Here is a 25,224-nt window from a genome sequence, read left to right as displayed (position 1 = left end):
CCATACCTATGTACAGACTGTCAGTTTCAGAGCTGTAGGTATTGTGAATAGACTATGAGCATGCTGATCAGCCCACTCACAATCTATTGAAACTACAAGTCTGTCTGCCATGGTCACAGATGAAACTTGTAGTATATTCATCCTGAGATCCCTGTGGAGTCCAATTTCAAATTTGACAGAGACTGCTGTGAAGAGGAACCCCTGTGTGGTATCTTGGGAAATGGGGGAGAATAGGGGGAGACGGTTCTGCTTGAGCATGTTACATGTTACACCCCAAATACAGGTGTAACCTGTTCAAAAGGTGAACCTGTCCTTTAAAGTGTACGTATAGCCAAAACATATTTTTAGCTTACAACAGAATAGGGAAGACTTAAAACCCTTGGTTTCCATGTACCATTGGGAAAAGTTCCATTCTGATCATGTCCCAAAGCTACAACATGAAGTTAGCAAAAATCTCCCAAAATTCCCCTTTTAGATTGTTGTTTCTTGGACAAGTGTTCCCAGTAGAAGATTTTCCCTCACGTTTTGTTCTTTGGACGATGCTAAGATGTTGGATACTCCCACTTTCTGTTTTCAGTGACAATGCTCACCATTACAAATTCAAGGGGTGAATATTCAAATTGGGGACACAAGCAGCAATATTCATCTAACAGGGGGGTCTAACCTTTCCCCCCTCTGTCAAAATAGAAAGTGCATTTTTCCTAGAAATGCACTTTAACTATATAGTATCTCAAAAAAGTGAGTACATCCCTCACATTTTTGTAAATATTGTATTATATCTTTTCATGTGACAACACTAATGAAATGACACTTTGCTACAATGTAAAGTAGTGAGTGCGCACTACTGAGAGCAGGTGTATTAAAATTGGTGTTATCACTATTTAGTGTTAATGACCCGAAACACACTTCCAAGACGATCACTGCCTGAGGGCAAAGGTGATGGACTGGCCAAGCATGTCTCCAGACCTAAACCCTATTGAGCATCTGTGGGGCATCCTCAAATGGAAGGAAGAAGAGTGGAAGGTCTCAAACATCCACCAGCCCTGTGATGTTGTTATGGAGGAATGGAAGAGGACTCCAGTGGCAACCTGTGAAGCTCTGGTGAACCCCATGCCCAAGAGGGTTAAGGCAGTGCTGGAAAAAATTGGTGACCATACAAAATATTGACACTTTGGGCCCAATTTGGACATTTTGACTTAGGGGTGTACTCACTTTTGTTGCCAGCGGTTTAGACATTAATGGCTGTGTTGAGATATTTTGAGGAGACAGCAAATTTACACTGGTATACAAGCTGTAAACTTACTACTTACTGTCATTTCTTCAGAGTTGTCACATGAAAAGATATATTAAAATATTTACAAAACTGTGAGGAGTGTACTCACTTTTGTAAGATACTGTGTGTGTGTGTGTGTATATATATATATATATATATATATATATATATATATATATATATAAATATATAAAATGTAGCACCCTCCTAGGTAGGTGCTAGAGAGTGAGAATAGTTTTGGCTCTGTCTGCCTATCAGAGGAGCAGTAGGCAAATTCTATATTGCTTTCTGCTTAAACAGAGGGCAGGATCTGTGAGTTAGGTCTGCTCATAGTGCTCAGTGTGTGATTCATTCTGTCTAGGGGAGTGTTTCACACTGGTCCAATAGGGAGGCATACCAGACCAATGGGTACACAGGCTTTGATACAGCCCCATTGACTGGCACAGACTGCTTGTCTCGGTGCATTGTGGGGTGTGGTATAAAAGCCAGGAGCAAATGTGCTGCGGGGTCTTTGGCTGGGGAGCAGAGTCCCGGAGGGAGGGTGACAGTTGTCTCCTCCTCTGTAGCTGTGGCACGCTGTCACAGGCAGTCAGCCTGGGGACCAGGAAGGAAGGAGCTTAACCCAGAGATCCATGAAAGCTGACTGGAGGGGTTGAGACACTGGAGACCCTCGAAAAACAGTATCGTGAGTACAAGAGATTATATAGGGGCCTGGCCTGAGGGGGGCCACCCCTGTGTAGGATAGTCGGAGGACGGGTGTCAGCAGGTGGAGTGAAAGGGGGTACTAGGAGTGTATCCCGAAGATAATTCATTCTAGCAAGTAATCCTAAATTCATCTAAGTGGCAAGGTGAATCAGCAGCCTTCAGACAGGAGTCCTCATCTATTGTGAATAGTTCAAGTTGGAGTATCCCAATCTTCCCTTCTCCCATCCCTAGTTTAAATAAAACCACAAAAACAACTACATCCCCTAGACTGTTTATTGACTGAGCCAGAGAGTAAAGAGTTAAATGTGCTTGCTGCAGTTGCTAACGGTAACCCAGGGGGACCTGAAAGTGTAATATGCAGCAAGTCCTCAAGGGGGCAGTGCTATATATATATATATATATATATATATATATATATATATATATATATATATATATACACACACACACAGTACATATTTTTATTTATTTTTTTAATTTCTTGAATGCAAGAAAATCACAAGGCAAGGTATCTGAAACACCAGAAGTGCAATGTGGATATTGCAATACAGTTATAAGTTATACGGCAATGGTATCTCAAAACAATGGTTAGTAAAATTTTTGGTAATTAACCACTTAGTATCCGGGCCAATTCTGACACTTCGCTCCAACATGTAACGATTTACTTTCTCTGTCGCTCATTGACAGACGCAGACTTCTTGATTAATATCAGTAGGGATATACTGCCCCCTACAGGAGTAGGACACTAGGCAGGAAAAAAAGTTCTGGCCACACCTTATGGGCAGTCCCAGGGGTTATATCCTCTCTCTCCCTGCTACAGGATGTCAGTTTTTTTCTGCCTAGTCAGGAGTAAGGACCTAAGTTCCTTGCTGGGATCTCTGGTCCTGGCAAGCTTTTTTTAGATAAAGCTTTTCTCTCCAGTTGTTCCTGTGAGATCTTCAAGCAATTATGCCGGATCTGGGCGACGGGCTGGATGTTGAGATCCAGTGGTCACCCCAGCCAGCCTACGAGCGCGTGCAGGCCCTAGCCCCGCGCTGGGTCGGCTGTGACACAGTCCCGCTGGACGGGGACTGACCCCGCGAGTTAAACGTCTCGCCAGGTCGCCTACGACCAGTCTGAATCTGAGTCGCGGCGTCCGTGTTGGCCGACAGCCCCCCCACCTCGGTGGAGAGGGGTTCTGTCAGGAGTTGGCGCCCGCCTATTCCGGTATGGTGAGTAGAATGTTCCCCCTCTCCCTCTGACGGGTTTTGGGGTGGACGCGGGCCCCTCCCTGGGATGGTCGGACCCTCATGATCCTGGGTTCCCCTCTGTCCTGTTATGCACCCCCCACCTATCTGCCCCCTCCTTCAATCTGGGATACAGACCGCATATGGGGACAGTGGGGTGCGCCGCCGGTGTTGCCCTAAACGATCGTGCGGGGGGGTTACTACCTGTGCCTTCAGGTCCATCCACCGATCGATCCGTGGGTAGGCACGCGGGGGTCCCCTTTTTGGCACTGCGGACCGCACGGGGCCGCCATTTTTCCGCAGACCGCACGGGCCGCCATTTTGTTATAGCCTACATGTGCTCTGCATGGAGACGGCTATCTTGGTACACCCAGCTCGTCCTGCTTGAGAGCTGAGCAGCTGTAGTAATCACCAAGGGCGTGGCCCCTCCCTAGACCCGGGAAAATCACTCCACAAAGACTTCCTGTCAGATAGACAGCGCTGAGAGCAGTCCTGGTTTGAACTCTGGTGCATCAAGTGGTGAGCCTTTTGGGGGTCTCTCTTCTCTCTCTCTGTGGGGGTCTCGAGCACGTGACCACTGGGGGCGCTTTAGCGCTGGGGGATTCTTTTAAAAAAAAAAAAAAAGTTTTTTTTTTTTAATTTTGTCATTTTTTGCTGACAGGTTTCCCTGGCATTGCCATGGACCCTGCTGCACATGAGTCCCCATCTGATCCCCTCGAGGTGGCCGCAGGGCCCTCCGATTCTCCACTCACCATTGATTCGCTTTCAGCGGTCCTGGAGTCATTTGTGTCCCGGGTGGAGGTGGCCTGTCAGGGACGGGGGGCTAAAAAACGACCCCCGCCCACCCCTGTCTTGTCCGATACCTCAGACTCTGATCCTGAGCCGGTCGCTGCTGCCGCGGGTTCCTCCTTTAGGGTTGATGTCCCGCGTCCCTCTGACATTGAGGATGATCTTCCTGCCTCTGCCATAGCGCAGGACAAAGCACTGGTGGACGCACTGATTATGTCAGTCCGGGAGACCCTAAAACTGGAGGTTGCACCAGTGGAGGCAGTTCAGATGGAAGTTGCCTTTGGCACTTGCAAGCCCTCTAAGGTGGAAAAGGTGTTTCCCTTTCCCAAATGCTTTGATGATATTATTAAAGACGAGTGGGCTCATCCAAAACGACCCCCTGGGATGCCTAGACGGATTGCTAGGCGCTACCCGTTTGAAGAGTCCCTCCTTAAAAAATGGACGCTGCCACCTGTGGTGGATCCACCGGTTTCCAGACTAAATAAAGCCACAGTTATCCCGGTGGAGGATTCCCCGTCCTTTCGGGATCCAGTTGACCGCAGGGCGGAATCTGTGTCCCGTTCCATATTCTCCCTGGCAGGATCGGCCCTAAGGCCAGTGTTTACCATTGCTCTGGTTTCACAGACATTGACGGAATGGGCCAAGCTATTACGCCATGACCCGGAGGGGAGAAGTCTCCCTACTGCCATTCCGGATTTGCTGGAGCAAATAGTGCAGGGGCTACAATATGTTTGTGACGCCGCACTGGACGCTGCCCCATTGCTGGGACGTGTGTCAACCTCGGCGGTGGTCCTCCGGCGCATGCTATGGTTAAAGTGCTGGTCGGCGGATCAGGCTTCCAAAAGAGACTTGACTTTTCAGGGGGATCGCCTGCTTGGTGCTACCTTGGATGAGATTATTAAGGATCTCGCTGGGGGCAAGAGCACCTTTCTACCACAGGCTAATAAAGGTAAGGAACCTCTTCGTAGACAGGGACCTTCCTTTACAGCTCGCAAGAAGTTTTTTCGCTCCTCCGGGGCGGGCGATAAGGCAAAGTCCTCCCGGGGGCTTTCAAGAGACCCTGGTCTGGTAAGCAAAAATCCGGTCCTTCCAGACCTGAGGATAAGACCGCTTCAGCCTGAAGGTGCGCCCCCACCCAGATCAAGGGTGGGGGGTGTCTTCGCCATTTCCCGGACCCGTGGCTCTACAGTATTCAAGACAAATGGGTTCACAAGGTCATACGGTCGGAACACAAGATCGAGTTGCGATCGTTTCTACCGGTACGGTCCTTCCCTTCCAATATGTGACTGCCCCCGAATCGCCTAATGGCTCTGTTGGGGGCAGTGCAGCACTGGATGTAAATGGCCCCCATAGAGGGTGCCTATCTTCACGTTCCCATTTACGCAGGACACCAGCGGTTTCTGCGCTTTGCGGTAGGAGCAAACCATTATCAGTTTGTGGCGTTACCCTTTGGTCTCGCCTCTGCTTTCCAGGTCTTCATCAAAATTTGGGCCCCAGTCCTGGCTTTGTTGCAGCAGCGGGGCATATCGGTCCTGGGCTACCTGGACGACCTCCTCTTTTGTGCGGAGTCTCCGCAGGCTCAGTGTCATACGCGGAATCTCCAAAAGGAAATTCTTCCCAAATGGAACTGGAATTTCGATTTCCTAGACAATCGGATCCGGCTGAGCGAGCGGACCAGGTAGTTTCTGGTTTGGGGGCCTCGGTCTCCGATGCTCAGTCAGGGGAAGCCCTTTTCTCCGAAAATATCCAGGTTATCGATAAATGTGTTGGTACTGAAAGCGATCAGGTTTTGCCTGGTTCACCGGACCAGGCATCTTCAGGGCTGCTTGGTTCGGATTCAGTCGGACAATGCCACGGCCGTGGCCTATGTCAACCATCAAGGGGACACCAAGAGTGTTCTAGCGGCCGTGGAAGTGGCCAGCATGTTTTGGGCAGAACAGTTCGTTCCGGTGTTCCGTGAGAATTACCTACCCGTGAGAAAAACCTACCCCTCGTCACTTCCGGTGCTCGGCACTGTATGTAACGCAGCGGTTACATTAAAACAACTGTGCTGAAATACGAGTCATCTCCGCTCCTGTGCCTGTCACTTCCCTCATCTCGGATAGTAAATATAAAAGCGGCGGCGGCTGTATGAATACATAAATCACGGAGCCGAGAGCCGCTTTTATATTTACTTGCCGAGAGCAGGGAAGTGACAGGCACAGGAGCGGAGATGACTCGTATTTCTGCACAGCTGTTTTATGTAACCGCCGCGTCGGTAGGTTTATTTCACGGTACACCGTGATCGTTTCATACTAGTGCGCATGCGCACTAGTAAGCTCCTCTGTTCTTCCATTAGGTATCCGGGGCTCTGAGCATGCGCACTGCTGCGCTGCTCAGCTGTTTCTGGCCGGAAGTGACGAGGGTAGGTTTTTCTCACGGGGTAGGTAATTCTCACGTTACACCGGCTCTGTCTGCAGTTCACGTTCTGGGTATGGAAAATTGGCGGGTGGACTTTCTCAGCCGTCAGACCTTGGATCAAGGGAAATGGCCTCTTCAGGTCAGGCTGGTCGCAGACGCTCCTTGGCGACTTCCTCTCAGGGAAGAGCCGCTGTCTCAGGGACCGATCGTCCATCCTGCTTTACGATCACTGGCTTTGACGGCTTGGCTATTGAGAGCCAGGTGCTGAAGGACAGGGGTTTGTCTGCTTCAGTAATTCCTACTCTGATTAAAGCGAGGAAAGCGACTTCCAGAAAAGTCTATCATTGCACATGGAAGTCTTATATCGCGTGGTGTGAATCCCCTGGTTTCCTCCACGTTCTTACTCGGTGGCTCGGATATTGCTCTTTCTGCAACGGGGGGTTGAGCAGAAGCTGGCCTTGAGCACTATCAAGGGTCAGGTCTCAGCATTGTGTAACGCTCTTGCGTTTTATGTATGGTGTGGATTTTCAGCTGCAGAAATATTCTACTTCAGTAGTCATGTAAGAGAAACGCTGAGACACCATTCCCAACTCTCAATGACTCATCATGTGTGGAGGATCTCAATTCAGCAAGTAAATACACACACTCAATAAGATGTTTCCTAGAGTGACTTATGTATATAGTAACACAGTGTTGATAGGCTGAAGAGACAGGTTGGGTAGAGATGGTAGATGACAGACACTTGAAAGGAAATGTTCTTGAAAGTAAGATAGTAGCAGATGGGATGCAGATAGGTTTAGCAATCATGTATGGTAGCAGATGACAGAGTAGCAGGTGGACATACAAGAGAGATCAACCCAGGGCAAGAACAGGTGGTAGTAGGCTCAAGAGCTAGCAATCTTAGATAATGCAGATGTAGTAATAGTCCTTAGTATGCAGAGCTAGATAGTGTAAGCTTTAGTATAAAGGTTATAGAGGTTTCCCCTGTGGGGTACTTATCACTAATAGCAATGTAGCAGAGGAGAGGTTCAGCAAGAGCGGATGATCCGGTAGCGGGATACAGGGATCAGCGCAGCGTGGTTCCGACAGCGAGGTATGCTTTCAAGCATGAGAGCTTCAAGACAGGTTAGCATCAAGGCACAAAGCAGTTTGAACGAACACATGTGAGTGAGAGCTGGCGATCTAAATAGCCATCCAGTCCGGCGCTCAGTGATGACAGCATCAGTCTTAAAGGGAAACACACCTATATGTGCTTCATCTATCTAGGTAGATGGAAAGCACCCGGAAATAATGTGATAGGAGGCACTGAGAGTGCCAGAACCTTACACATTGGCGATCTTCTTCCAGAGGCCACTGGCTACTCATTCTTTGGTGCGGAATTTCATCCAGGGGGTGCGGCACCTGGCTCCTCCGGTGCGTGCGCCCTTGCCACCCTGGGATCTTAATTTGGTGTTGTCGGTTCTCCAGAAACCTCCCTTTGAAAATATTAGGGAGATTCCCTTGCTTACCTTATCCCAGAAGGTGGCCTTTTTGGTGGCTATCACTTCTGCACGCAGGGTGTCAGAATTGGCCGCATTGTCCTGTCATTCCCCATATCTGGTGGTTCATAGGGATAAGGTGGTTCTTCGTCCGAATCCATCCTTCCTTCCTAAGGTGGTTTCAGAGTTTCATTTGAATGAGGATATTGTGTTACCTTCCCTGTGTCCTAAGCCCAGTCATCCTCGGGAGTTTGCGTTACACTCCTTGGATGTGGTTCGGGCGATCAGGGTGTACTTGGCTACTACTGACTCTTTTCGTAAGGCCGATTCACTTTTTGTGATCACGGATGGCCCTAGAAAGGGGTTGCCTGCGTCTGCCGCGACTATCTCCAGATGGATCAGACAGACGGTGGTGCAGGCTTATTCTATTAAGGGTCGGGTTCCTCCGTTCCCTGTTAAGGCACACTCTACTCGGGCTCTTAGTGCTTCCTGGGCCTTCCGCCATCAGGCTTCGGTGCTTCAGGTTTGCAAGGCGGCTACCTGGTCGTCGGTTCATACCTTTACAAAATTTATAAAGTTGATGTGCTGGCATCGGCGGATGCCTCTTTTGGCCTCAAGGTTCTGCAGGCCGCTGTTTGAGGGGACCGTTGGTCTACCTCGGGGGTTTTTGGTTTTTTCAGTTGGGTCTCATCCTTTTGTTCGATGAGTCCTTGATGCTTCTGGTTGGCTCCGGTTTGGCCTTCTGGATTGGATTTTTATTTCGGTTATCCCACCCCTTATTTGTGGCACTGCTTTGGGACGTCCCTACTGATATTAATCAAGAAGTCTGCGTCTGTCAATGAGCGACAGAGAAAATTGGATTTTTGACTTACCGTAAAATCCTTTTCTCTTAAGCTCATTGACAGACGCAGGACCCGCCCCTCTATTTTTGAATTGGTTTGGGTTGAATTCTCTGACACTGCTTTGTTACATAACTGACATCCTGTAGCAGGGAGAGAGAGGATATACCCCCTGGGACTGCCCATAAGGTGTGGCCAGAACTTTTTTTTCTGCCTAGTGTCCTACTCCTGTAGGGGGCAGTATATCCCTACTGATATTAATCAAGAAGTCTGCGTCTGTCAATGAGCTTAAGAGAAAAGGATTTTACGGTAAGTCAAAAATCCAATTTTTTTTTGCTGGAAAATCACTTAGAACCCCCAAGTTTTTTTTTCTTTTTTAGCAGAGGCCCTATAGAATAAAATGATGGGCGTTTGGGGAAAAAAAACAGTTAATGAATTAAAAAATAAATAAAAAAAAAACACAATATTTACCTTCATTTTCTTTTAAATGTGAAAGATGATGTTACGCCGAGTAAATAGACACCTAACATGTCACGTTTTTAAATTGCATCTGACCAATTCTCTATTCGTTTCTCCTTTAAACGCCTTTACAGGTTACCAGTTTAGAGTTACACAGGAGGTCTGGTGCTAGAATAATTGCTCTTGCTCTGACATTCGCGCCAATACCTCACATGTGTGGTGCAATTACATATGTGTGCGGGAGCAACATGTGCTTTTATTTATTTATTTTTATTAACTTCATTGCTATCACAAGGGATGAACAACATCCCTTGTGACAGCATGGGCCGTAACTGGTCCTCTTTATGGAGAGATATTGGGTCTATTAGACCCCAAATCTCTCCTCTGGCCTTTATTTGCAGCAGATCAGACACAGATTGGTCTTATGGGCTGCTTTCCTGGCCGCCAATGGCCAGGTGAACAAAGAGGCACAACAGGGAGTGACGAAATAGTCGTGGCTCCTGGTTTCCGGGGTCACAGAGAGAGAGAGAGAGGAACAATGTCAGTTCGTCTCTCTCTCTCTCTTCTGTGCAGCCGATGCCGCTGGCCACATCGCTCCCAGGCTTCACAATTGGATGGCAGAGCCCCCTTCCACCACCCGCAGAAGTGATTAAGTGGCTATCTAGCCATTCAAATCACTTCTGCCTGTTAGGGAATCGTCGGCTGAAAAATGTAAAACCCGGATGATGCCTGTAGGTGCAGGCATTATTCCTGCACACCCGCCACTAACTGAGGACATCCATTGATGTCTTACGAGCTAAAAGTAGTTAAAGGTCTTTAAAACATATTTTTTATATTATGATTGCATTATTGCATGATTTTATTAACCACTTCCCGATGTTTAAGTTATATTTACTGCGGCAGGCTGGCTTGTACAGGAAAAACTACGTAGGTCTACGTCGCTCGCCTGGGAGGAGCTAGGGGGCGAGCACATGCCGCCAGAGGCATGCTCCCACCACTGATCATCAGCGGGGATGCGGATGCGTGTGTCAGGCGGCTCCGATTGCCGCCTGACAACGACACCCGTGATCGCTCCCCGCAGAGAGAGAAGGACGGTCGGCTGTTGTAAACACAGCCGACCGTCCTTCTCCCTGAAATGATCACAGAGCTCATGTGATTCTTCTATATAGGATCAGATGTCTCTGTGGTCATCTCAGAAGTCATGCCCCCCCACAGTTAGAATCACTCCCCTAGGGTCACATTTAACCCCTTGATCACCTATACTGTTAACCCCTTCCCTGCCAGTGTCATTATTACAGTAGCAGTGCATATTTTTAGCACTGATTACTGTAGTAATGTCACTGGTACCCCCAAAAGTGTCACAAATGTCAGTTAGGGGTCCGATCTGTCCGCCGCAATGTCGCAGTCCTGCTAAAAAATTGCAGATCGCCGCCATTACTAGTAAAAAAACAGTAAAAATGACATAAATATTTCCCGTAGTTAGTAGACGCGATAACTTTTGTGCAAACCAGTCAAAATACGCTTATTGCTATTTTTTTTTTACCAAAAATATGTAGCAGAAGACAAATTGACCTAAAGTGTTAAAAAATTTTTGAATTTTTTTTGGGAATATTATATAGCAGATGTGAAAAATATTTTTTTTTTTTCCAAAATTGTCGCTCTTTTTTTGTTTATAACACAAAAATAAAAATTGCACAGGTGATCAAATACCACAAAGGAAAGCTCTATTTGTGGGGGGAAAAAAGACGTAAATTTTGTTTGGATACAGCGTTGCAGGGCCGCACAATTGTCTGTTAAAGTAACGCAGTGCCGAATCGCAAAATAGGGCCTGGTCAGGAAGGGTGCAAATCCTTCCGGTCTTAAAGTGGTTAATGTTGATTTAACAAGATAGTGTATTATAATACACTAGTGTATTTATTATTATACACTAGTGTATATACTAGTGTACATTAGTGTATTATTATCTATATTATCCATAGCACTAAGTATACAGTATATCACTAGATTAGAAAATGTAATATATTGTTCAATCCTTTACTTTGCTCTAACTAGGCAAAGTTTATTGTACAGAAAGCCTGCACATAATTTGCTTACATTTGCTACCATTGCAGTCCCTTACCAGTCAAAGCATAAACAAGATTCAGGAAACCTATCAATGTCCTTAAAGTGGTAGTAAGAGAGAAAATGTATTTCACCATTAGTGCACAGATCACAGAAGTCCAAGGATAGTTAGTGAATGTTCCTTCTTGGATCACAGTCTGTAGTATAACAGCTGGGTCACTGCAGCTCCAGTCGATTCCACTGGCTGGCGGACAATAAAGTAGCCAAAAAAAAGAAGACAAGCGCACATCCGACCTAGCGTAATACAGTTTAATAAAAAAGATATAAGTGGTAATAGTACATACACTGACATGCTGGCAAACGGTTCTGAGTGTATCTGCAGCCTCCTTCCTTCCTTCCTTTTTTTAAAAAACTCACTAGAGGTCTCTTCTGTCATGAATCTTCCCCCTGCCTGTCAGCGGATAATGCAGTCTGAGCCACACATGCAGTTTAGAGCACATTCATGGCCTGCTCTGGTTGCCAGTGCGAAGTGACTCCCATGTGCATGAGTGGAAGTGACGTCACCGCAGCCCAAAGATTGAGGCGACTGAAGATTCAGAACCCGGAAGGAAGATGGGGTTTTCATGAAAGCTCCAAAAACCAGGGGAAGCCATGAAAGCCCAGCGCTGCATGGCTCCATTTGTAGATATGTCACTTATATTGTGCTAGTATGCATTATGACTTAAACCTGCAGGGGGCACTTTTTTTTTTTTAGTTTCAGTAAAGGAGACTTTTACTACTGCTTCAAGTGGCAACAATCAGGTCTGGTCATTGCACAAATTGGCACTAAAAATCATGGGGAGGAATGGAGAATGTGTTCCCATATTCCTGTAAATTTGGGGTATTTCCAGGGCCCCAGTGCTGTATTGGGGTATTGGAGGAACATGGGGAAGGTAAGTACAGGTACTTAACAGGTACTTTAGGATACATTTTCTGAAGGAAATTTTTTACATTGCTTTTTTTGGGCAAAGTAGTTTCCCTTAAAAGACTGAGTTAGGTAAAAATGATGTAGTGCTACTGAGCTTTGCTTTTTTTGTGTGCTTTGTTTTTTGCTTTTTAATCCCTAGAATTTTTTTACCTCATTCAGAGGCTTTCATGGGGAATTTTAGTGTAATGGGTTTATTTTAAAAATAAAAAGAGGATTAGGAGAGAGAGAGTTGCTCAGCTCTGTCTAGCCTTTTTTTTTTTAAGCTTAACATTTAAAATCATGCTGATAAACATCATGTATGTCACAGGCAAGTACGTGATTTCCATAAACACCAAATGCTTCATAAAATCTTGTACATTTGGGAATTGCCACACATTTTCTAAAGCATAAAGCAATTGTAAAAAAGGCCATTTAATATTTTAAGCCTTTTCCTGCCACAAGGTAGGGTGCTGTGTGATAAAAGCATATTTGCTGCTCTACAGCAGCTCTTTAATTGCTTGTGTTACAAGTTCAAAGGAAATAGTACTGACATAAAAGAAGTTTTTTGTCTAAGCTACTTACCATTTATAATAGCTATAAGAGTGGAATATGTAGTTTGTGTGATACTTCTGGGTCCCTGCCATACATTACAACACAACATTATGCTTAAAAATTTTAAATAATTGCCAGGGTTTCTTTGCTGTTAATTGTGGTTGCAAGTTCTTCACAATACTTGTATGACCCTTCCTTTAAAAGCATTGGTGTAGAAACAAGGTGACAAGGACATGTACATATTTCAAAAGAATTCATTGTGGCATTCCAAAGAATTTTGCTGTAAAAGGCAGTTGTTCCATACACTCATAAAACTAGAAATTGAAGAAATTAGTACTGTTCCTTTCACAGTTTTGTATAGGCATACATGAGTAAGGATCTGTTACAATGTAAGGGTCCACTTCAAAGGCATATTTGCCAACTGTCCCAGGTTTTCTGGGACAGTCACACTTTTAAATGGAATGTTCTGCGTAGGCTGTGTCCTGGGATCACAACGTGAGGCTCATGGAGGGCCATCACTCCCAACTGTCCCTGATTTTGAGGGTCTCTGCCTGATTTGGAACAAAGTCCCTCTGTCCTTATGTGTCCCTCATTATGGTCTAATCTATATAATTGTATATAAAATTGGCTTTTTATCTTTCAAAAAATGTTTCCCAGTGCTAAACCTTTTATCCAATTTCGAAAATTGCTGCATTTGTAAATTTCAAACCCCCCCCCCCCCAAAGAAAAGTACTTGTGGATTTAACTAATCTTTTTTTTTTTTTTTTTTTAGTTCTCCTTTAAGGGGGCATGGCAGAGCGTATGTCCTATACATACACACGTTTGCCAATAGGTGTCCCTCGTTCCAATCTTGAAAAGTTGGGAGGTATGCGAGTGTGCATCTCTGCAAATAGATAAGGGGAGATAAAGCTGCTGTAGGTTTTCCTAACTGTGTACAGAAGAGGAGTGAAATAACCTGTGATGTTCCTGAGGCCTGGGTCATGTGACCTCAGTAGGTGTTGCATCGAGAGAAAAAAAAATGCACATGCGCAATGTGTGGTGACAGTGGTGGGGATGAGCACTGGGGCACAGAATGCTTTCAGTAGAGGCAGACGAGATAACCCATAATACACCATACAATCAGAAAGGGCTGCACTTTGCACATGATCACTGGCCTTTGACTGCTTTCAGGTTGCAAAGACAGAGATCTTGTAATACCACTAATACATCTTTTAGGAGAGGCATGCATTTCTGGGAAAGGTGGAAGGTGGGGGGGGGGGGGGGAGGGTCTGTCACCTGCAAGAGAGCCAACCAAGAAGCTGAGGTCTATTTGAAAATCTACCTCCTCTGATTCAGATTCGGGAGGGTTTTAGTAGAAGACTCTGAAGTAACAAAAGCGTTTTGTGCACACTTTAATAAAGTAGTGCTGGTTCGTATACTTGGGACAGGTTTGTTTTTGTGTTGAATTACCCTTTTTCTTGTCAGTTGTACATATAGAGATGATATTTGTTTCCTTCCAGTTCCCTTACCATGCATTATTTCACTGAATAAAAACATGATGAGGCTCCTAAGCTTTCAGCAAACTTTTCTAACTAGTCTGAATAACTTTTCATCAGATTGCATACCTCTCAATCATTCTGCTTTTCCCAGATTTGAACCAAAACTTGGGGTCTCATCATTACCCTCTCTATACCCCAGCACTGGGTGCTGGAATGCTTGCTCCAGCATCCAGTGCCAATAACAAACTTTCCCATCTTTAGTTCACTGCAGTGACAGGGTTTAAACCTCTGACACACCTGCCTGCTGGAGACCCCATCCACATGTTCTATGAGCTGTCATTGGCCCATAGTCCAGAGCTATTTGTGAGTCTACTATGGCATTTTCCACTCTGCCCCATGTGGAGCATTTACCTATCTGAGTGATTCATGTATTGGGGCATAACCAGAGCCCCATGCAATTACTTTGTTGGAACATGGCGAAGGTAAACAGATGTGTGTGGGTTGTTGTGGTGGGGAGTGAGCGTTCTGCAATACGTGACATAGTATAAGGGACCAGGATAAACACCACCTCAAACTCTTCTGTATGTGTGGGACTACAAGTACAAGCAAGGCTAGAAGGTCTATCTTTGTAGATGACATATGCAGCTGCTCCAGCCACTCAGAAATGTGTGAGCCGCCATGGGATGCATGTATATTGGCTTATAAGGAGTCCGAAAAGTAACCTAAAGACCTGCAGTCTGAAGAGAGGACAATCCTGGGTCTGAAAAGTAGATCAAAGGTGGGGCTAAACTTAGGTCTGATTGTTGAGGGGAGCTGATCTGCGGTCTGACCATTTAGGGGAACTGATATGAGCCTGAATTTTAGACATGTCTTTGACCACCAATGCCAGGGCATTTTTTCCACCCACTGATTATGGAGCATTTTTCTTCCCACTGACACCAGAGACATTTTTCATCCCCGTAAGGCAAGACCCCCCCCCCCCCCCATCCCCTATAATGCCAGTAATTTTTTTCTTTATTGATCAATACCTCAGGCATTCTTCATCCTACTGATCAATGATAGAAGGCATTTTTCTCACTGACCAATGAAGCTGGGCATTTTTCTCATACCGACCAATAATGCTGGGCATTTCTTTCGCTGATGCCAGGGCATTTTTTACTCCCACTAATGCTAAAGCTATTTTTCCTCCCACTAATGTTAGAGTATTTGTTCCTCCCCACTGAGCAATAATACTGGATGTTTTTTTTCCTACTGACCGATGAAGCCGGGGGTTTTGCCTCACACTGCAATGCATTTTTGTTATATGGACTGTGACAAACATGCACAGTGTTTGCTGTGTGTAGACTAACCATACTCATTCAAATACTCCCAATATTTAATGTTGTGTAGCCAAAGCTCTTCCAAGGTACACTGTACGCATTGCATTTCCCCTTCTCCAAGCTGTCCCTCTTTATGTAAGTCAAGTTGGGTGGTATTAGATTGGGGGCTTTAAATTATCTATACCATTTTAAGTGTCCATACTGAGCCATTGTATGTTTACTTTAATCTAAATAGATTTTCCTAATACAAATATGCCATCTGTATTCTTTTAGTCCAGCTTATCTGTACATAAGCAAAAGTAAACTGTTAGGTTGCTGCACTTTTAGGTCCCTTTTACATCTGTGCGACCTGAAAGTCACGCGACTTTGACGTGACTTTGACTGGACATGAAGCAATATCTGTGTAATCTTGAGAACTATGGACCTCAAAAAACATCAAATTCGGACCAAAGTAGTGAAGGGACTACTTTGAAGTTGCACAGATATGAACAGTTCTAATCATGGGGTACGAGTTGTCATGCGACTCTGTAGTCCCAAGTTGCAGGACAAGTCGCATAAGTGTGAAAGGGGCCTTAATAGACTTTATTGATTAAAGGTTGTAGCTAGCTAAACAAATGCATAAATATATTTATTAATGAACAACACCTTCTTTGCTATGTTTTATTTATTATTATAACAGGTACTTATATAGCGCCGTTAATTTACCCAGTGCTTTACATATACATTGGACATTCACATCTGTCCCTGCCATCGAGGAACTTACAATCTAAGGTCCCTTACTCACATTCATACATACACATACTAGGGCCAATTTAGACAGGAGCCAATAAACCAAGTACCTGGAGGAAGCCCACGCACACAGGAGAACATGCAAACTCCAGGCAGGTAATGTCATGGTTTGGATTTTAACTGACGGCCTTAGTGCTGCTAGGGGGAAGTACTAGCCGTTTAGCCACTGTGTTTTGTCCTTAGTATGATAACTTTTCCTGTATATAAACAATTTTAAAATTAAATTGCACAGTAGGCTAACAATATGCCTCTGTGGAACATTGCTCATTTTATATGAATGTCCTCCCTCTAATTCAAAAACATTCTCTACCTACGATGACTTGCTGGACCCACAGCAAAAAAAGGTGTCCCTGGAAAATTTTATTTAAATGTCGGCAACTATGCAAGGGCTTTGGAAAGTAGGGATTATCAAAAAAAAATGTAATATTACTTATATCTTTAAAATGACAAAGCTTTTTGTCATAATATCATAAACCTGGAAATACAGCACATTTTGCCATGGTTACTATACAAATGAAGCATTTGTTCTCACAGGCTTTGATTTGTAAATTCAAGTCTGAGGAGCAGTGTGTACAACAGGCTTTTACAAAGCATTTGCAATGCTTTTAGCCAACTTCAAGTTTCTTTCATCAAGAATGAGGTTAAAACTTGTCTTAATGGGAAGGCTGGATAAAACTCGTAAGTGAACTTAAATGAACTTGTACAGTATCTAGACTATGGACATTTAACTACTTACATACTCCTAAAGTATAATTAAATCATTACCTTGTAAAACAACCCATTTGGTTTATAATAGAAATGAAAGGCAAAATATAGATATAAAAAACATTATAAATATTTTTTTTCCCTTTTTTTTTTATGTGATAACATAATCCCTGTTCCCAGCTGCATAAGGAGCTCAGAGAGCTAGAAGACGAGAAGCAGCAGCACACTGATCTTCCAAGTAAATGGCTGTGCAGGGGATACAGTTTTGGACCAATGTAACTATGTAAATACCATACCTGGCAAATGCCCCAGGAAGCTACTACTTCAATAATCTCCACTTGCTCCTGGGTCCTGAGTGACCAGCCTGATGCATTGTAAATACACAAGGTCAGCAACTCGGCATAGGCACCTTTCTGAAATGTTTTGCATTTTCTGAATGAATGCAAAACATTGTCTGATTGGGTGAGCTGAAGCGGTGAAGTTATGCTCTCCACCTCATCCCATCAAAGAATGATTTGCCTTCATTCAGAAATTGCAAAGCATTCTCTGAATGGTGCCCGTGCTAAGCTGTTGACCTCCTGTATTTAAATGCATCAGGATGGCTGCTCAGCTAAGGACTCAGGGGTATGTGGAAATCACTGAAGTAGCAGTCTCCACTTCAGTGATTTTCTACTTCCAAGGGCATCAGCCAGGTGTAGTATATACATAGTTACATTGATCCAAGCTGGACCAATGTAACTATGTAAAAATATACTATGCCAGGAACTTTTTCAGTCAGAGACATCCAGACAACTAGGTCAGTTATGGCAGCATATGTAGCTGTATCAAGATAGCTTTCCTTAAAACCTTTTTGGTTACGTACAGAGTTCAGGGTTCAGGAGTGCGTTACTTACAGAGTGCAGGATTAAGTCATCCTCTACATACAGAGTGTAGGGTTCAGGAGTGCGTTACGTACAGAGTACAGGATTCAGGGGTGCGTTACGTACAGAGTGCAGGGTTCAGGAATGCGTTACGTACAGAGTGCAGGGTTCAGGAGTGCGTTACATACAGAGTGCAGGGTTCGGAAGTGTGTTATGTTCACAGTGCAAGATTCAATGATGTACTGTGTACCGAATGCAGGGTGCAGAACCCCAACCCCAGCTCCCCCCAAAGCTTCCTTGCATCTCTCTCCTCTACCTGGCCTGGCTCTAGTACCTCCCTGTGTAGGTAGCGCACCTTGCAGGGTGATAATTCTCTCTCTCTGTCCCCGCTATGAGCGTGTGCAGGAATCTGGTAGAGCCAGGAGCCATTGAGCAAAGCTGTCCCTTGTAAATACCAAAGGCTTGTGTGTTTACAAGTGACAGCACGAAGAGGGGGAACAGGGTGAGAGCCAGGGGTGGCGCAATGGACATCCACTACATTCCAGCTGCAAAAATGGGTGCGAGGGCCACATGACAAGCCTGGCAGGCCGGATCCAGTCCACAGGCCTGGCATTTGACATATGTGCTTTAACAGTTCAAGAAACTTGCCTAAAACTGGTTAAAAAGCTATGAAAATACTTAAAATAATTTTGCTGTACACTTAGTTCTTTAAACTAGTATTTACAAGACCTAACCGTAAAGTCAAGTGGAACTGCCACCTGCTATTGTGTAATATACTACCATTTAATTAATCAAATGTAAGCTCTAACTAGCAGGGCTGTCCAATTCCTCCTGTATTGAATTGTATTGTAACTGTATTGTCTACCCTCATATTGTAAAGCGCTGCGTAAACTGTTGGCGCTATATAAATCCTGTATAATAATAATAATTAAATTGTTAACATTGTTAAGAACATATAAAATTTTCTTACCTGTGTTTAAATTTCCACATACCTAACTCACTAAGTCTGTCTCTTATTTATCGTAGTGTCTGAAATAAATGATTAATTAAATTTTTGTCTTATATTTGTCTTATTGTTATTGTTGGTGTAAATGGAGAAACTGATGATTTGCAGGAGGGGATCATAGACTTTTTAAGGCAGCTCTCCCTCAGAAAGGTTTGATAATTGTGGGAATGTATGTGTATGTATGTAAAATGTTATTTGCAGTGCTTGAAAAATGCTCAGCAGTTTGCCAATAACATTTATAATCGTACTGTATATTTTTAGGGAACCATTGTGATCAAACATTCTGTTTGTTTCCTTTTTTTTCTGATTCTTTACGCCTTGTCTACCTTTGTATATTCTGGGATGTTATCTATATTCTCTGCTGTTGCAAATCAAACAGATGGATGCAAATTAAACCACTTCAAACGTCATCCATTTGTACTGTTTGAATTGAGCTTTTAGCGCCACCTACTGGACTGCAATTTATATTTCTATATTGAACCAAAGAAAGTAGATAATTCATTTCTTTATTTTTATTATATATTTATGTACAGTATATACTAGATATTTTATGTGTTCTGTGTTTAGATATGTCACCGCTAGAAGTACCTTTGAATGATGAAAGCAAAATGACTGTTCAAATATGCCAAAGCAAAGTTTGTGGAGATAGGTAAGTGATCTTGTGAAGTGTAAATATATGGGCCAATATTAAAACACTTTGGTAAAAATAAAATGCATAAAATTAACAAAATGTATTTTTAGCCAGGGTCATCACTTTTAGTGTGTTACTGTCACTTATGACCTGTGCCTAAAAACCTACATCATAAATGATACATTTAGAGGGATTGTCACTCCTGCTTAAGACATGATGATACCATTTGTTTACCATAGTAATAGAATAAATAACAAAGGAAAGGCCAAGTTAGCTTTACCTAGCCTCAGTCTGAAATTCATGGGTGACAACGCAGGAGTACAATTGCGAGAAATTGTAATCACACACCAGGAAGTGCCTGAACAAGGACTATCAACAGGTATTATTTTAATGAAACTTGCATGTGTTAAAGCTTATATAGGAGTTTAGAGAGGAGTTTTAAAGGGTGGAGGTGGAATAGATATAGTGGCTAAAGTACCCTCCCTCTAGCGAACAATCTACAAGCCTGCACATTTAATACAAAAAAAAAAAAGAAAACAAAAATTTGAGAGCGGCACATTGAAAGTTCTTTAAAGTTTAACACTGCAATATTACCTTAAAAGATCTGCTGACAGAAAATACACTGTACTAATTTATAATTTCTGTAGAGTTCATACATATGACTGCGGGGATGAATCTGCAAACTGGCTGTCTAGTGTTCTTGGACGCAAATGTCGTTTGATAAGACAGTCATTGGTCTTTAGTCGCATGGCAGGTGCAAAAAAGAAAGGTATGTCAATGTCTTATGTTTCATAGATAAAAATATTAGAATGAAAAGAAAAAAGTTATGAGTACTATGCCGCAGCTTTCACAAATAGCAACACGTTCAAGGTTTGCGTGCATTCATTTAAAATGACAAATTGATATCAGTGTTCAATATTTTGTTTATTATTCAATCCCAAAATAGCATTTATACCTGGTTAAAACTGTTGGTTAGGTACAATTACAGATAAATTATAGTCTTCATGAGGGCAGAACCTAAGGGCCTGATTTACTAAACTATAATGTTAGTGAATGCTGTTCACTTCAAACGTCCAGTTGTGTTTAAACAAAAATATTGAGTTTACTGGACAATATTGGATGCTTACAATGAAAACTTCACCTCGCCATTTTTTTTTCTTTAAATCAAGCCTAAAGAGTTCATTGCTCCAACTGTGGTAACAAAAATCAGATCTCTAAGCTTAGGGTCCATTCACACCAGATGCAGTACATTTTTGACTGCACTCCAACTGCATAGATAGACCAAAATCCAAATTATCCTGTGGGCATAGATCACATTATTGCAGTGCAGTGAAAAAAGTACAGCCTGCTGCATTGTTCTCAGGGACGCCATCAGGGGGGGACAACCCACACACATGTAAGGGGCCCAGGCATCCCAAGGGTCCTGAACATCCCGAGCAGGCTGGGCCCTGGAGGTATTTCTATCTGGTGCCTAAAGGCTGGATGATTGGCAGCCTTGGTAGCTACTCTTTTCTGGCCACCTCCCCCTCGACCAATTGCAGCAGGAGTGCATACCAAGACGTCTAATCGACGGCACCTGTGAGGAGCTTGCTGTTTCCCTAGCAACCAGGGAGTGTGGTGGAGCAGCTCAAAGGATAGAGGGTCCCACGGCCATGAAATAGCTCCTGGTGCCCGGGACCAGCATTGAAACTAGGGGGGGCATCTGCACGTCTTATCCGATCTACTCCCCCAGCACCCGATCTCCTTCACATCAACAAGTGGTAGAGCTGAAGACATTGAGGAGATCTGGCACCGGGGAGCAGCAAGGAGAGAAGATGGATTCAGAGAGAGATCAGTTTCTCACATGCCACAGGGCTCATCCCAGCAGCTGGTGGAGGAGATGGGGAGCAGAGTGCTGGGGAGTGATCAGAGGTGATTGGCAGGAAGAACTCTCCCTAACATGCCCCTCTAGTCATTGACATGTAATGACAGGGCTCTGCTCTACCCCTTTTCTTAATCAATATCATGGCTCCTCCTCCCCCCTGCAGATGATGGTAAGTGGCTGTGTTTAGGCACATGTAATAAGGGTAATAAGTGTAAATTTGTTATAGGTAGTGGCTGGATTACAGTACTTTGATACAAAATTATGTATCTCCCCAAATCACTTTTAATGTGTGTCTGCTAATTAAAGAATCTGTCCAGCCATTGCTTTGTGTCTATGATCTTCATGCCCCAGTCTAATCTCCCTTCACTATGCTTGCCTCTATGATTGTAATCTATGTGAGCCTGATCCAGTCTTTTTATCACTATAGAGTGCTGCCCAAATATTTAATCAAGGATACAGAATCTCTAATATCAAGTCTGGATGACATTACTGTGATTGCCTCATGCCTATTGGAGGGACTGTGGCTCTTATAGATTGCTGCATTTTACCAATTTTCCATGCAGTTCTGTCACCCTGGATATCAGCTTTTGCTGCTATAACTTTCTGCTGATTTATCACTTCTTTCTGCTGCCAGGGCCCTAAAAAATATTGATAAAAAAACTACCGACACCGTTCACTGCCCTACTAACATGGGATGGAGGAGAAGGGGGACATAGGATGGAGGAGGAAGACATGGGATGGAGTAGGAGGGGGACATGGGATGGAGGAGGAGGGGGGACATGAGACGGAGGGGGGAGGAGGACATGGGATGGAGGAAAAGGACATGGGATGAAGGAGGAGGGGGCATAGGATGGATGAAGGGGGCATGGAACGGAGTAGGAGACGGACATGGGATGGAGGAGGAGACGGACATAGAATGGGGAGATGAGATTGTAAGAGGACGACATGGGATAAGGGTGATTGGATTGTAAGGAGAGGACATGGGATGGGAAGATGGGACTGAAGGAAGAGAAGGAAGAGGACATGGGAAGGAGGAGGACATGGGGTAAAGTAGATAGGACTGGTGGAGGAAGAGAACATGGGATGGAGGAGGAGGACATTGGATGGAGGAGGAGAACATGGGATGGAGATGTCATTGTAACATCAGGACATGAGATGGGGAGATGGGACTGAAGGCGGAGGAGGAAGTGGATATGGGAAAGAGGAGGAGGACATGGTATGGGACTCGGTGAAATGGTCAGTGAGCGGATTCGGTAGGACGGCCAGTGAGCAGGCCCTAGGGAATGTTAGTGGTCAAGCATGGGGGGAGGGGTCCAAGCCTAAAGCTGTGTACATTTCTGATAGCTGCCCTAATTGTTCTACACTGCAAATGCACAGAAATGCATGAAAATGCATTGCAAGGCACAAACAAGCCCAAAGAAGAAAAAAGATGGAAGTGACCCTAAATGAGATGCAAGCTTAGGAAAAAGGCACTGCAAATGTAAAAAAAAGAATGCATAGTAAACACACCATTTCTGATGTGAATTGGCCCTAAAGATGAATATGTAACTCCTGGAGATGTACTGTAATCTATAATGTTAAAGAAGAACTTCAAATGGAAATGCAGGATATTGTGTAAAAATTATAATCTGTTTAAATGACTAAACTTAGTTTGTTTATGCTTTTACCTCTTTTCCTGGTAGTAGAACTGCTGAAAAACAGTTTTTTTTTTACATACATCCTGAAATTGTGTCTGTGTCCACCCCCTCTGCCTAATGATAGTGGTTAATTATTGAATAAAATAGGAGATTATTTTGTATCTCATTATGGGGACAGAGCTTTTATTTCTAGTTAAGGCCTGTCCAGCTATGGCATGCTGAAAGAGAGGCAACATACATCCCCCATATTTTTAGCATTGTACCCATAAACTGTTTTATTAGGGAGGGAGGCGTAAGAATAATAACTGCCTATTATCTATGAAAACCACACTCTGGGGGGGGGGGGGGGGGGTTTGGGGGCTATGAACATTTATTCATCATATATTCTAGGAGGAGAACAGCTAGGGGAGTCCATGGCAGAGAAAGATTTGTGTGTTCTAGTAGATCATAGACTTAATGATTGCATGCAATGGCATGCTGCAGTTTTTAAATGGGAGCAAAATACCTTCTTGAATTAAAAGAATTATAGACTGCAGAGAGATACATCAATTTGCCTCTGTACAAATCATTAGTAATACCTCATCTGCAATATGCAGTTCAGTTTTGGGCACCAGTTCAAAAAAAGGATATCAGAGAACTGGAGAAAGTGCAGAGAAGGGCAACCAAACTGATAAGAGGCATGGAGAAGCTCAGCTATGAGGAGAGATTAGAGGAACTGAATTTATTCTCTCTGCAAAAGAGAATACAAGGGGATATAATCAACATGTATAAATACATTAGTGGTCCATATAGTGGACTTGTGTAGAGTTATTCACTTCAGGTCATCAAAAAGGATAAGGGGGCACTCTTTAGGTCTGGGGGAAAAGAGATTAAACCTCCACATACATGCTTCTTCACAGTAAGAGCTGTGAAAATGTGGAATAGACTCCCTCTAGAGCGGTTTCTGGCCAACTCAGTAGATTGTTGTATATTCCTAAATGCACATAATATAACTGGATATTAATATTTAGCGGTAATAACACCAGGGGTAGTTGATCCAGGGAATATAGGATTGCCCCCTAGGGGATCAGGAAGAATTTTTTTTTCCCCACTGGAGCAAATTGGGTCATGATTTATTGGGTTTTTTTGCCTTCTTCTAGGTCAACTGTTGGTGACGGCTTGGGCATATGGGGTTTTCAATATCTTTTTCCTGTTGGTTGAACTAGTGTATTTTTTTAGCCTCACTAACTACAGTACTGTGTGTACCACTATTTTATAATAAAATACTAAAACCATAAATAAATAATGCAGACAAAACAAATGAATTCATTAAAGGTCAATGTTACAATAATTACCTTTAACCACTTCTGGACCAGAAGATTTTCCCCCTTAATGACCAAGCCATATTTTGCAATTCTGCACTGCGTTACTTTAACTGAGAATTGCGCGGTCGTGTGACGCTGTACCCAAACAAAATTGATTTCCTTTTTTTTCCACAAATAGAGCTTTCTTTTTGTGGTATTTGATCACCTCTGAAATGTTTATCTTTTGCGCTATGAACAAAAACAAAAGCGACAATTCTAAAAGAAAAAAAAACAATATTTTTCACTTTCTGCTATATAACATTCCCAAAAAAATTAAAACTCAAAATGTTTTAACATTTTAGGCCAATTTTTTTTCTGCTACATATTTTTAGTATAAAAAAAAATCACAATAAGCGTATTTTGATTGGTTTGCACAAAAGTTATCGCGTGTACTAACTACGGAAAAGATTTATGTCATTTTTATTGTTTTTTTTTTTTTTTTTCTAGTAATGGTGGCGATCTGCGATTTTTAGCGGGACTGCGACATTGCGGCCGACAGATCGGACCCCTAACTGACATTTTTGACACTTTTGGGGGGACCAGTGACATTACTACAGTAATCAGTGCTAAAAATACACACTGTTACTGTATTAATGACTCTGGCAGGGAAGGGGTTAACACTGTGAATGATCAAGGGGTTAAATGTGTACCTAGGGGCGTGTTTCTAACTGTATGGGGGTTGGGCTTGTGAAATGATCACAGAGACCTTTGATCCTATATAGAAGGATCATTCCAGGGAGAAGAACGGTCGATCAGCTGTGTTTACAACAGCTGACTGTTCTTCTCTCTCAGCGGGGAGCGATTGTGGGTGCCAGGAGGCAATCAGACCCATGCATTGGAGTCCCTGCTGCCGAGTGGGGACAG

At 43.7% G+C, this 25,224-nt stretch overlaps 1 protein-coding gene across 1 annotated transcript in view; it reads left to right on the top strand.

Annotated features, from left to right (window-relative positions):
• The window catches only part of MOCOS (molybdenum cofactor sulfurase), a gene marked incomplete at its 5' end in the record, with an annotated part of 544,533 nt that overhangs the window by 473,297 nt on the left and 46,012 nt on the right, over positions 1 to 25,224 (top strand). The window contains 2 exons of the mRNA XM_082258939.1: positions 19,453 to 19,534; positions 20,164 to 20,285. Of these exons, the coding sequence (XP_082115065.1) occupies positions 19,453 to 19,534; positions 20,164 to 20,285 (204 nt within the window). The remainder of the gene's footprint in view (positions 1 to 19,452; positions 19,535 to 20,163; positions 20,286 to 25,224) is intronic.

Source organism: Pelophylax lessonae (genome assembly GCF_965119305.1).
Source record: "Pelophylax lessonae genome assembly, chromosome: 5".
Classification (NCBI taxonomy): domain Eukaryota; kingdom Metazoa; phylum Chordata; class Amphibia; order Anura; family Ranidae; genus Pelophylax; species Pelophylax lessonae.
The sequence above is the reverse complement of the archived record's forward strand: the minus strand, read 5'-3'. Positions and strand labels throughout refer to the sequence as shown.